Raw genomic sequence first — 12,469 nt, forward strand, 5'->3', positions numbered from 1 at the left:
TAGGGAGTTTATACTCTTTAGTTTTTAAAGAACAGAACCCCTCCCTAAAATGCATACATCTAGAGTTATATTTCCCACACTTAATCTGTGTATATTTTCAAGAATACATTATATTCAAAATGCTGTCTCGTCTCACAAAAGAGTTCAGGGAGCCCACAGAAAAATACAAACAGATAAAGCTGGAAGAGAGCAAATATAAATCAGAAGGCCAAAAACTTACGATCTACGCATTTTATTGTCTGTAAATGACATCTAAAACACACCTCAATTTAAAAAAGCAAAAACAAAATAAAGAACCAAACAAAAAAGCCAGGGGCAAAGGAGAACAAAAAATGCAGCCGGCAGATTCCTGCAGTTACAGAGTTAAACTGAGCTTCCGGCCAGCCAAAGCTACAAGGGAAACAGGACCGCCTCCTGATTCCTGTTGCAGAGGCATTGGATCTGAAACTAATTTCTCTGAGGTACCTTCAGTGAGGGATGGTATCCTTGAGGACAGCTCTGTAATAAAGTACATTAACATCTTTCCTCAGACCATCCCTGCCTGTACGTATCAATGTTAGCCCGACGGAACATTTCTGCAGCTGGAGTTGGGTGAGCAGGCGATGTAAGTCCAAGGAGCAGCTTGGAGGCTCAAATGAGATGAGGACAAAGAGCTCAGGAAGCCGTGAACCCTTAGGCAAGGGGTGCGGAACTGACTGCCCAGTGTGATTAAGCCAGTGAAACTCACAAGGGGCTCTGACACCTGCCCTATTCCAATGCAATTCACAAAAAAATGGCTTCGCTCCAGGGGCGTACTCTGCAAAATAACAACCAAGGGCCCTCCTGGGAACATCCATTGAGCTCCATGTAGCAGAGGCCTCTGACTGGGCCCCCACATCCATTTTCTCCTTCATCTTTTAGTCACAGAAGCCCCTGAGTTTTAACTGGACACATGGCCACCCAAGTAAGAGGCTCTATGTCCCAGCATCCCTTTCAGCAAAGTACGGTCACACTGATTTGAGTGACTCCAGGTCATATTCTTTAAAAAGAAACTGCTTTGCTCTCTCTTTCCCCAATGTATTGTAGACACGGAGCTGAGGAGTCTGCTTTGACCTTGAGGGCAAGGTCAACACCCCAGGGTTGGCTGAAGAAGACAGAAGGAAACCGAGGTCCTGGTGACCTTGTACAGTTAAATCTGCCCCAGACCATCTGATTACATCTGTACTGTTAGAACAGAGAAGAATAAACTTCTACCAGGAGCCACCGTACTTTAGGTTCTCTTTGTTACAGCAACTTAGCCTGTGGCTTAACCTCATTCACAAAAGAATGGAAAGATGTCAGAGGGAGACTCCAAAGGACTCTGGCAACAGCCTAGAAAAGTCATCTCACAGTTCACTTAAGCAAACAGGTCAGGAAATGACAGCCATCACACCAAGTTATGCCTCCTACTCCTTCTCTAGAACAGGACCAACTGCATCCCTGGGGTAGAGGAAGAGGTCTTTATTATAGCCCAGCCCGGCCCAACCACTGCGGACCTAGGCCAAATCCTCAATAGCTGGAAATACAGACTGCTTTCCCACCAACACTAGGCAGGGACAGCCCTGTCCTACCTTTTTCCCTAAAGCAGGAAATCTCCACACTTCTCCACTCTTCATAATTATCATTCTTGAGAACAGGCCAAGTCCAGTAAGGCGTAGGGTGAAGCAGCTGCTGGGGGGCTGTGTGTGAGGGTCAGGGGAGGGGAGTCCAGATCCCCAGAACAAAAGTCACAGCTGGAAAGAGGGAGAGAAGCCTCTGTGTCTGCCCCTGGATTCTGGGGTCCAGGGGCCTCAGGGTGCAGAACCTGCTCTTCCTGTGCAGTCCCCCTGGTGACAGAGCTCAGCCGGGCAGCTGCCAGTCACTAACGAATCCCAGCCACCGGCACCTGCTGCTGCTTGCGGATCTTATTGAAGAGTTCCATGTATTGGATCATGGTATCTGCCGGGCCATAGACGGCATCGTGTCTGTTCCCAAACACTGAGGGAGCCCCTGGTGTGTGGCTGCCTAGAAAACTCTGTAGGAACTCGAGCAGCAGGCTCCAGCAGTCGCTAGCTACCACACAGGGGCCATACTCCACCTGGGGACCAAAAGAACAAAGAACAAGGTTGAGTTAGGGCAAGGACAAGGTCTTCTGATTCTCTTGCACCTCTTGCCCCCTGCTCCCATTTTCTCCAACCCCAAGCCAAAGACACACACCTACTAACACAGTGTTGCTCCACAGGAAAATACTCAACCCAGACACCAGGGATTCCACATACCCAGCATCATTCCCTTTAAGCATCTCTGACATTCTCATCTTGGGAGTTATCAACCCACCACCCCAACCCACAAGACCCAGAGACAGATACAGGCCCCTTTTGATGATCTCAGAACTGTACAGTCCCTGCTATGCTGCATGAAGATCCCAAGGAGAGCTCAGGAAAATTCTGGGAGAAAATGAAGAACAAGAGAAAGTAAGAGTGTGTATGTATCTCTGTGTGTGTGTCCGACCACAGGGGGCAAAGGAGACACACATGCTCTTATGTCTCTTTAAGACCAAACATTACCCCCACAACAGACCCCACCTGACCCTAAGAAGTAATCTTCCACCAGTGTGGCAGGGGCCAAAGGAAATACATCCTAGACTTTCTCATTCCTTTCTCCTAGTTTTTCATTGGAAAGACGGCAGGAAAAATAATTTGTAACTTATTATAAGGAGAAACACGTAAAGAAAGAGCTGGGATGCATTTGTACTACAAAACTGGAAATAAGAAGAATAAGCAGACAGTGGGTTCCCAGTGGGTCTCAGCAAATGCGGTGTATCACAAGCCAAAAGGGGCCAGGAAACCTTGGTCCCAGAGGTCTCTGGAGCTTCAGAGCTGTAATTACCACTAAGGCCCTTTTCTCTACCTGGAAAGCTTTGTGGGCCTTGTCTATTCCCACATCTCTACATTCAAGTCCCTCTTTACATGCTACTCTTGAAGAAAGCATCCCAATCCTCAAAGTCAGCAGTGCTCTCACTGGCCTGAATTCCCAGAGCATTCTGTGCCTGAGAATGTCTTACAGACTAACTTCAAAAACAGTCTGTGTGTTTCAGCTTCGCTCGCTTACTGAATCACACGTTTTCAAAAGGCAGGCCCTGTAGCTCACCTGTTTTTTCGTTTGTTTTTTTTTAAATCTCACACAGTACTGGGCAGATGGTAGACTGAGGAATTTCACTGTTCCCAAAGCCAGCTATTGCCACACTCCCTCTTTGTGGTCTCCAACATGTATCTCAGAGATGAAGTCACCACACATACCTTTTTACACCATGACAGAAGTCGACAGCACGTCAAAAGGAAAGACTCATCTCGCTACGCAACCTTTGCGACCTATCTTAAGGTGTACTCTGGAAAGGTATGTAAACACATGATTTAGGGCTCACCTCCCAAAAGTTACCTGCACAAAAAGTTGCCCAGGTCTGCTCCAGTCCTGATGGGGGACCAGTCCCTCCACATCACAATTCACCTGCCTCCCCTGACCGTGCCTTCCCTTCTCCAGCAAGCCAGCCTTCCTAAGCTTTCTACCTGTTGTGACCCCAGCTTCCCAATCCCACCCTGGGCCAGAGCCTGAATAATTAAAGAAAGGGTAAAAGATGTAGGGACGGGGAGCACACGCGCCCTGGAGACAGGGATCAGGAAAGCAGAAACACCTGTCTGCATTCAGAGGGGTGTGGAAATCTGCAGAGCCCTCTGCCGAGCAGCCCCTCAGCACACACTGCTCCTATTTCCCCCAGGTCTTACCTCTACGGAGATGCCTCGGGCGCTGGGCCCCATGGTGACCGTGCCCACCTTCACAAGGAAGTCACAGTACTGGTAACGGGTACCCCGGGTCTCAATCTTGCTGGCCTTGGCACTCTGGAAAAAGCCCTTGAGCTTCACCATGAGCACATCGAAGTTGGTGTCGGCAATAAGCCAAGGGCCGTTCTCAAAGAGGGCAAAGCAGCTCAGTGGGTACTCGGAGTTGTGCAGCACGTACATCAGCTTCCCAGCCTGACCTGCGGGGCAGAGGGCCGATTAGCAGCAAGACCTCTGTCTGAGAGCCCGGGACAGAGTCAAATGCTCGGAACAGGGCCAGAGGGCAACCTGCCATCACCTCAGCCATCTTGGGGGGGTGGGGAGGGAGTCTCCTCACTAACGGTCTTTTCCAAAGAGGAAGGGAGAAGAACGGCAGGCAAGACAGCATTATGGTAAAACCCTGCTCTGCAGAAAACACGAGGAGCACAAAAGAAAGATTTTATGTATTAGAGAGAGAGAGAGAGCACACGAGCGGGGTGGGGGGTAGAGGGAGAAGCAGATTCCCCACTGAGCACGGAGCCTGACTTGGGACTCAATCCCAGGACCCTGGGATCATGACCTGAGGCGAAGGCAGACGCTTAACCGACTGAGCCACCCAGGTGCCCAAACCCTTGGAGTACTTTAATGAATCAGCTGACTTGGGAAGCAATTAGCACATTTGAAGAAAGGACTCAGGATCTGAATTCAGAAGGTCTGGTTTCAAGCCCCAGTCTACCCCTTCCAGTCACTGAAAAATGAATTTTCTTTTCTTTTTTTTTCTTTTTAAAGATTTTATTTATTCATTTGAGACAGAGAGACATAGAGAGAACATGAGCAGGGGGAGAGGCTGAGGGAGAGGGAGAAGCAGACTCCCCACTGAGCAGGGAGCCCGACACGTGGCTCCAACCCAGAATCTGGAGATCATGACCAGAGCCAAAGGCAGGTCCTTAACCATCTGAGCCAGCCAGGTGCCCCAGAAATGAATTTTCTCATTGATTACTACTAGAGATTTTCTGCAAGAAAGCAGGCTACATATATTTGGTTAACTGAAAATGGAAAGCAAGATCTCCCTCTCATACACTACAAGAATTAATGGATGAACTACCACAATCCCAAGTATTTTAAGACTTAACTATAGAGGCGCCTGAGTGGATTAATCATTCAGCGTCTGCCTTCAGCTCAGGGCGTGATCCCAGGGTCCTGGGATCCAGCCCCGCATCGGGCTCCCTGCTCCGCTGGGAGCCTGCTTATTCTTCTCCCACTCCCCCTGTTTGTGTTCCCTCTCTCGATGGCTGTCTCTCCCTGTCAAATAAATAAATAAAATCTTAAAAAAAAAAAAAAAGACTTAACTATAAAATCTTAAATACTTGACTATCCCCAACATTGTGCTAGGGTTTAAGAGGCATTCAAGTAGAGGACTTATAGCGCCTGGCCTCAGTACGCCGACACTCTCATTAAAGACAGGTGAGGGGCGCCTGGGTGGCTCAGTGGGTTAAGTGTCTGCCTTCGGCTCAGGTCATGATCTCCGGGTCCTAGGATCGAGCCCCACGTCGGGCTTCCTGCTCAGGTGGGAGTCTGCTTCTCTCTTTCTCTCTCTCCCCCCCTCTGCTCCTCCCCACTGCTCTTTCTCTCTCTCTCTCAAATAAATAAAGAAAAATATTTTTAAAAATGAATAAATAGACAGGTGAAAAACTTTTAAAGAAACAGTAGGAGCAAAGTGCTTACATGGATAGACCACAAGTCTTCTTGGAAGGAAGAAAAGACCAGAGCAGAAAGAGATCAAAGTGGGCAAGAGTCAGCAGGAAAAATGTTCATGGAGAAAACAGGACCTGAACTATGATACGAAGAGAGGGTAGGGTTCAGCCACACAGAGAAGAAAAGATATTCTAGGCAAGGATGAGAGATTAACAGTGGAAAAGAGAAGATAGGGCTGAGAGACCTCTACACAGGCCTCTGCTCTGCTGCCACTTCCCGAACTCAACAGGTTCCGTGCCAACCTCACCCTACATCCCTCCTGACCGCTTGCTGCCAATGGAGACCTTTCACCTCCTGCTAAGCCCAGTGCAAAATATTTCAACCCTCAAAAAAAGAAAAAAAATCCAAAGCTGATCAGTCATTCTGTTCTTACGCAAACTCACTGTAATTATTTAATCCATCCTATAGGAGTCTGTAAGTGTTCTTACTGTCTTGAAAATATTTTGAAAGTCAACTAAGGTTTTTTTAAATGAAGATGGCACTGCCAATTGTTTATAGACAACAGTATTTTTTTAAATCAAAATAAAGTATCTTTGGGGGCGCCTGGGTGGCCCCATACACTACAATCATTTGGCTAAATGTCTGCTTTTGGCTTGGGTCGTGATCTCCGGGTCCTGGCACAGAGCCCCGCATCAAGCTCCCTTCTCAGTGGGGAGTCTGCTTCTCCCTCTCCTTCTGCCTCTTCCTCTCCCCCAGCTTGTGCTTTCTCTCTCTCGCAAATAAATAAATAAAATCTTTTTTAAAAAAAGTATCTTTGTATCAGTTCAAACCTGTGAAGCAAGCAGAACCAGCGTTACTGTCCCCCTTTTACAGACAAGGAAAATGAAGCCTATAGGGTTCTGGACCAGCAGCAGCAGCACCACCACCTGGGCACTTGTTGGAAATGCGGATTCTCTGCCCCAGGCCATACCTACTGAGTGGAAAAGTCTGGGAGGGGCCCCGCTCTCTGTGTCCATGGGCTCTCTGGGTGATGTTAATGCTGGTCCCCGTGAGAACCTGGGATCATCTAAAGGCACAGAGGCAGTAAGGGGCACAACTGGAACTCCAATCCAGGCCTGCTGACCTCAAGTTTACTGCTCCTTCCATTCCACCCCACTGCGTGCTGCGAATGTGTCCTCTCCCCAGCTAGACTGTAGCTCCTTAAAAAGTAAAGGTCAGATCTGGAACACGGAGCCTACAACAGGTAGTTTCACAGGCATGGTATGCCATCTTACATCTGTGCACAAATGCTTTGTTTTCCAAATGCGTTCATAACTGTTATCTCTTTTGATTCCTATATCCTTCATATTGAAGGCAAAACTAATGGTGACACTGTGATTTTACTGAGGACGAACCTCGGTAGAGCTCTTACTTATTAAATACTTACTACATGACCACCTCAGTTCTAAGCGCTTTGCACATAGTCACTTATTTAATTAGCACAACACTAGAGGATCAGTACTATGTTTTCATTTTACAAATGACAAAACCGTCCTGGGAAGACACAGAAACAGACCCCGCAGGGGATTTAATACAGGGAACAAAATACCAGGGTTGGAAAAACCAAAAAACCAAACAAATGGTGAGGCCGCCCAAATATTAGCAGCACAGGGAGCTACTTACTACCACCCCTAAGGCTGGAAGGAAAAAGAAAGGATGTGCTGTCATCAGAGCCAGGCACGAGGGCCACCCAGCAGGAGCTAAAACCAAAGAAGAAACAGTCCAGCCGGAGACACCGCCCAAAGCAGGAGAGGAGAAGAACCTGTGCTCTCCCTTTCTTCGGTCCTCTAACCTTACCCATTGCTCCTCACTGGCCAAAGGTGACTAAAAGGGGGCCTGGCAAATGCTGTCTGCAGGGGAGGTGTGGGGAATGGATCTATGGGGAAATAGGTAAATGACCGGCATAGAAACGGTCATAGGTTGTGGGACTTCCCTAAGTTGCAGTTAGTATGTGACCAGAACTTAGTTGTCTGGTTCCATGATCTAGCTTCTTAATCACTGTGCTTTGGAACTGTCCTAGGTCAAATTACTGCAGAGCCAAGACTAAGAGAACTCAAGTTCTCTAACTCGTATTCAAAGGTTCTCTAACACAGAAAACAGCAGATGTTGGCGAGGATGGGGAGAAAGGGGAACCCTCTCACACTGTTGGTGGGAATGCAAACTGGTGTAGCCGCTCTGGAAAACAGTATGGACGTTTCTCAAGAATTTAAGAGAAGAAACTATTCTACAACCCAGCAATTGCACTACTAGGTATTTCTCCAAAGGATACAAAAATACAGATTCAAAGGAGTACATGCGTCCTGATGTTTATAGCAGCATTATCAACAATAGCCAAATTATGGAAAGGGCCCAAATGTCCATCAACTGATGCATGGACAAAGAAAATATGGGATAGATATATAGAAAAAGATAGATACACACACATACAGACATATCTATTATCTACATATCTAATGTCTCTTGTATATAATCTATATATCTATCTATAGATACCAGATGTATAATGGAATATTACTCAACCGTCAAAAAAATCTTGCCATTTGCAACGTGGATAGAACTAGAGAGTATTATGCTAAGTGAAGTAAGTCAGTCAGAGAAAGACAAATACCATATGATTTCACTCCTGTAGAATTTAAGAAACAAAACAGTTGAACATATAGGAGGGGGAAAAAAAGAGAGAGGGAAGCAAACCATATAAGACTCTTAATAATTGAGAACAAACTGAGGGTTGATGGAGGGAGGTTGGTGGGGGCTAAATGGGTGATGGGGATTAAGGAGGGCACTTGTTATGAAGAGCACCCGGTGTTATATGTAAACGACGAATCACTAAATTCTACTCCTGAAACCAGTATTACACTATATGTTAACTAACTAGAATTTAAAGAAAAATTTAAAGGAAAAAAAAAAAAGATTCTCTTTGCCTCCCTACCACCACCATCCATAGCCCATCACAATATATTTAAAACAAAAGTTGATCCAGTGGTTGAGGTCATGCCAATGAGGAATTCAAGGCCGCTGGCTAGATGCAGGAATCTGAAAGCCTTTCTGCACAAAGTTCTAAGAACTCTAAAGCTGTGAAAGAATCATAGACTTCTGGGCCTAAAAGGAGTCTCTCAAACTTAAGAGTGCATAGAGGTCATAAAGGGAGCTGGGTGAAGTATAATTATGAGGCTTGCAGCACAAGACGGTAAGGAGAGCCGGGACCCTGAACCTCTATTTTTCTTAAGACTTTATTTACTTATTTGAGAGACAGAGAGCAAGAATGGGGGAAAGGGTAAAGGGAAAGGGAGAGAGAGAATCCTAAGCAGATGTTGTACTGAGCATGGAGCCCAATGACGGACTTGATCCCAGGACCCTGAGATCATGACCTGAGCCAAAATCAAGAGTCGGACGCTTAATCAGCTGAGCCACTCAGGCGCCCCAGGACTCTGCACCTTTAACAAGTAACCCAGACGATTAGATGCAGTAAGCCAGTGACCAATATCCCGAGAAATGCAGCTTTAAAAGGGCGAAGTGCAAAAAGACTAAAGCATTGGCCCAGTCTAAAAGAAAAGGACCAAGATTTAATGAATTCAGAACGATCTGCTACATATTCAAGGATAGCACCCTTAGCAAAAGCTCATAAACATTTCAATGAACATGAATGTCAATCAACTCCAAGCGAGGTTCCAGCCATTCTGCAGACCCACCTCACTGACCTTGGCTGCCAAGAGTGGAGGCAGCTGTGTGGTAGGTCTCACAATCCACACAAAACGTTCCTTGCTTCTCTGCCCCAAGCATCTCCAATTTCCGGGTGAGGAGCTCCACCGTCTGCTGGACACTCTTGCCCTCAGCCACGGGCATCTGGGACACACTGGAAGGGAGAGGACCAAATCATCAGTATCCAGAGGCACATGTACACTCACTGATTTACCCACAGAATCAGCTCTTCAGGGCTAGGAGTCACCTTAGAGACCACCGACCCTGACCCTTCTCTCATTTTAAAGATGAGGAAATAGAGGTTAACAGTTCCTGACAGCTCCACTAAGAACTAGAACACAGGTCTCACGGCACTCACATCAGTGTAGTGAACTTCCAGCTATCACACCAGTGCTTCCCAAGTGGGACATGTGTGCCAATGTTCAAGAGAAGGTTTTTCTTGGTACAGAGACTGAGCAATCCATAACACTGAGTCATATGAGAAAGGGCTGTCCTTTGCGATTCCTTCAGTTCTGACTATATTGTGAAAATCTCAATTTGGGGTTAGTATGTTTTTACCATTTCTCTGACACTTTGTGTGACGTCCGGTACACTAGTCACAAGCCTCATGTGGCTATTTACACTTAAACTAATAAAACAAGTTAAATTAAAAACTCAACTCCTCAGCTGCACTACCCACATTTCAAAGGCCCAACAGCCACATGTGATGGCAGCTAGTGTATTAGACAGGGGTGTTACAGAACATTTCTGTCCATGTGGAAAATTCTACTCAACAGCCCTAGGATCAAAGAGAAAGCGAGCCTCAAGTTTATAATCTTTAGGAATGAGAGGCAACAGTATTTACAAGAATAAAATCAAAGCAATGAAATAATGTTATTTTCAAGATCTCCTTCTATGGTAAGTGAAACTGGCTTCCCCTTTAGAGTAGTAGGTAACAATCGTTAGGCACCAACCATATGCCAGGCAGTGCCCAAAAGCCTTTAGACAAATGAATTCTTTGAATCCTCACAACAGCCCTGTAAGATGAGCTATTATTTATCTCCTTGCTACGAATGAGGAAACTGAAGTACAGAAGAGTACAAGTAACATACCTTGGTGTGTGGTGTAGCCAAGATTCGAAGCCAGGCAGCCTGGCTAGATGTCTGTGTTCTTTTTTTTTTTTTTCCTAAAGATTTTAGTTATTAATTTGACAGAGAGAAACAGCCAGCGAAAGAGGGAACACAAGCAGGGTGAGTGGGAGAGGAAGAAGCAGGCTTCCAGCAGAGAAGCCTGATGTGGGGCTCGGTCCCAGAACACTGGGATCACGCCCTAAGCGGAAGGCAGACTCTAAACGACTGCGCCACCCAGGCGTCCCAGATGTCTGTGTTCTTATCCACTACACTAGATTGCTTCCCTAGAGACACAGCTGCCTGTTAATATGTTTTTAAGGAAAAGAAACAGATTCAAAAGAAAACATTTATAACTACTACAGGTGGCACCTAGCTATACAAAAACCATACATTACTGAATTTTGGAAGACACTGCATTATTTTATGATCAATCAACTACATGAAGATATAAAAATTGGATTCCTGCTGTTGCTAAAAATTGTCACTACTCTCCATCAGAAAATGTCTCATAAGCAATGAGATGATGTGCCTTATTGAGAAATATAAAGAATCCCTAAACTGATGTTACAGGGGTCAAAAGTCCCAGGAATGTGAAAAACTTGGTAAGGGTCCCAACAGACTGACAGCCCATTCCCTCTTTCTGTCCTCTACTGAAAGAACAGGGGCTTCCAGGGTTCCAAGGCTCTATGCTGCAAACTTTTCATTCCATCCCTCACATATCCCCCTTACATCAGAAGACTTAGAAAAAAGGCTCATGATGTCCACTGCAGAAAACAAAGGTGCAGTAACCGACAAGCCTACAAGAACCTGAGCTACCAGAAAGAGTAGTTCCCACAGTCTCCAGCCACTGACTTCCGGTATCCTAGCCTCCAGCCCTCTCTGCCTAGAAACATGCTAATACTTACCAATATTCAAAACAAAGCAAAAAAAAAACACAAAAAAACCTGAAATCTAGAATTTTGGAACCCATGCCCCCAAGAGCATTAGGACCATACCTTTCTCTCCCACCCCACTTATATCATGTTGAAGATTAAAAGTCCATAGAAACTAGACCAACCATATAATTAAACATAGTAGGAAACGGATCCTGAGGAGGTGAAGTGCCTGAATCCCCATCTAACTCCAAACAGCTTCTTTTTTTCTTCCCTCTACACGGAAGATCTTAAAATGGCCACACCAGAACCAGACACGGGCTGGTCTAACTGCATTAGGTGGCTGCAGGGGGGACAGGAGAAAATCTTTAAAAAGATGGTTTCCTCGTCGCCTATCCTGCACCCCGTCTAGCCCCGCCTGCAGATTGGGTCCTAGTCCGGACATCCTACTTCCAAGCCGATGGCCTCCTGGGAAGGAAGGAAAAGGAAGGGCGGCGGGAAGTACACAGCCACCGATGGGCTCCTGGGACAAAACCTTTCACCTGCCGCCTTCCAGGACGAAGGGGAGCATCTTCGAGCAAACAAGCCCAGAGAATCCGCAGCCCTCACGGTGTCTCCCTCACCCACACATTCCGAAGACATCTTGCTCAGCTCGTGGGGGACCGCGGACCCTGGTCCCGAGCCTCCTCCCGGGTACGCGCCAGGCTCCGAGGGCCCTTCCCGACCCCAATCGCCGCCCCACAAAGTCCCTTGCGGGCCTACCAAGTCACTCCCATGGTATCGGGCCAGGAAGGTGGCAGGAAGAAAACACTTGAATCACAGTGTTCTCCGGCCGCCCACACTAAGTGAATCCCCCCAATGCAATTTTCTGCCGAGGCAGGTGCTCCGGAAATGACGTAAAAACAGAGCGTCCAGTCGACGCGCCCACGAGGAACAGAGGCAGGTCTAGGCACCTCCTCCGTGACGCCTCCAGTGACGTCACTACCCGACCTCCGCCCCCAGCCTTGCAGCGAAGAAAGTTCACTTTTGGCTGGGCATATAGGTCCTCGATCCGTAAAAGTAGAAAATCATCGCTCGGACTGCCACCACTTAGAGAAGCCAACGTTAAATGCAATGAGTTTATTCGGGAGTCCAGCTCCAGGACCCAAGAGCTCTTTTAGGGTGTGTGGCGGCGCTGATGGCACTCCTGGCCTCCGAACGCTCGGAGGCGCTGTAATCCCCGTGGAGGGGGCCTCCTGGGACA

At 46.9% G+C, this 12,469-nt stretch overlaps 1 protein-coding gene across 4 annotated transcripts; it reads right to left on the minus strand.

Moving 5' to 3' along the window:
• Nucleotides 1–216: 216 nt before the first annotated feature.
• On the minus strand, nt 217–12,149 carry MED20 (mediator complex subunit 20). 4 transcript variants are annotated; one of them, XM_008691917.2, is made up of 4 exons: nt 11,989–12,149; nt 9,245–9,399; nt 3,780–4,033; nt 217–2,095 (listed from the first exon to the last, which is right to left on the minus strand). In XM_008691917.2, exons 1-4 carry the CDS (start codon nt 12,000–12,002, stop codon nt 1,880–1,882), a joined length of 639 nt encoding a protein of 212 aa, XP_008690139.1. In that variant the 5' UTR covers nt 12,003–12,149; the 3' UTR covers nt 217–1,879. The 4 variants fall into 4 exon arrangements, with proteins under 4 accessions (XP_008690139.1, XP_008690137.1, XP_008690140.1 ...); XM_008691915.2 differs by lacking the exon at nt 11,989–12,149 and adding an exon at nt 11,769–11,939; XM_008691918.2 differs by lacking the exon at nt 11,989–12,149 and adding an exon at nt 10,337–10,357.
• Between the last annotated feature and the right edge of the window lie 320 nt (nt 12,150–12,469).

This window comes from Ursus maritimus, unplaced genomic scaffold, assembly GCF_017311325.1.
Source record: "Ursus maritimus isolate PB19 unplaced genomic scaffold, ASM1731132v1 scaffold_29, whole genome shotgun sequence".
NCBI classification, from domain to species: Eukaryota; Metazoa; Chordata; class Mammalia; order Carnivora; family Ursidae; genus Ursus; species Ursus maritimus.

Coding starts and splice junctions, on each gene's coding strand:
- MED20 (XM_008691915.2), bottom strand. CDS start 11,797: ATGCTCCCCTTCGTCCTGGAAGGCGGCAG. Junction 9,400..11,768: donor TTCGTCCTGGAAGGCGGCAG/GTGAAAGGTTTT, acceptor TCTCCCTTCCAG/TGTGTCCCAGATGCCCGTGG. Junction 4,034..9,244: donor CTCCACTCTTGGCAGCCAAG/GTCAGTGAGGTG, acceptor TCTGCCCCGCAG/GTCAGGCTGGGAAGCTGATG.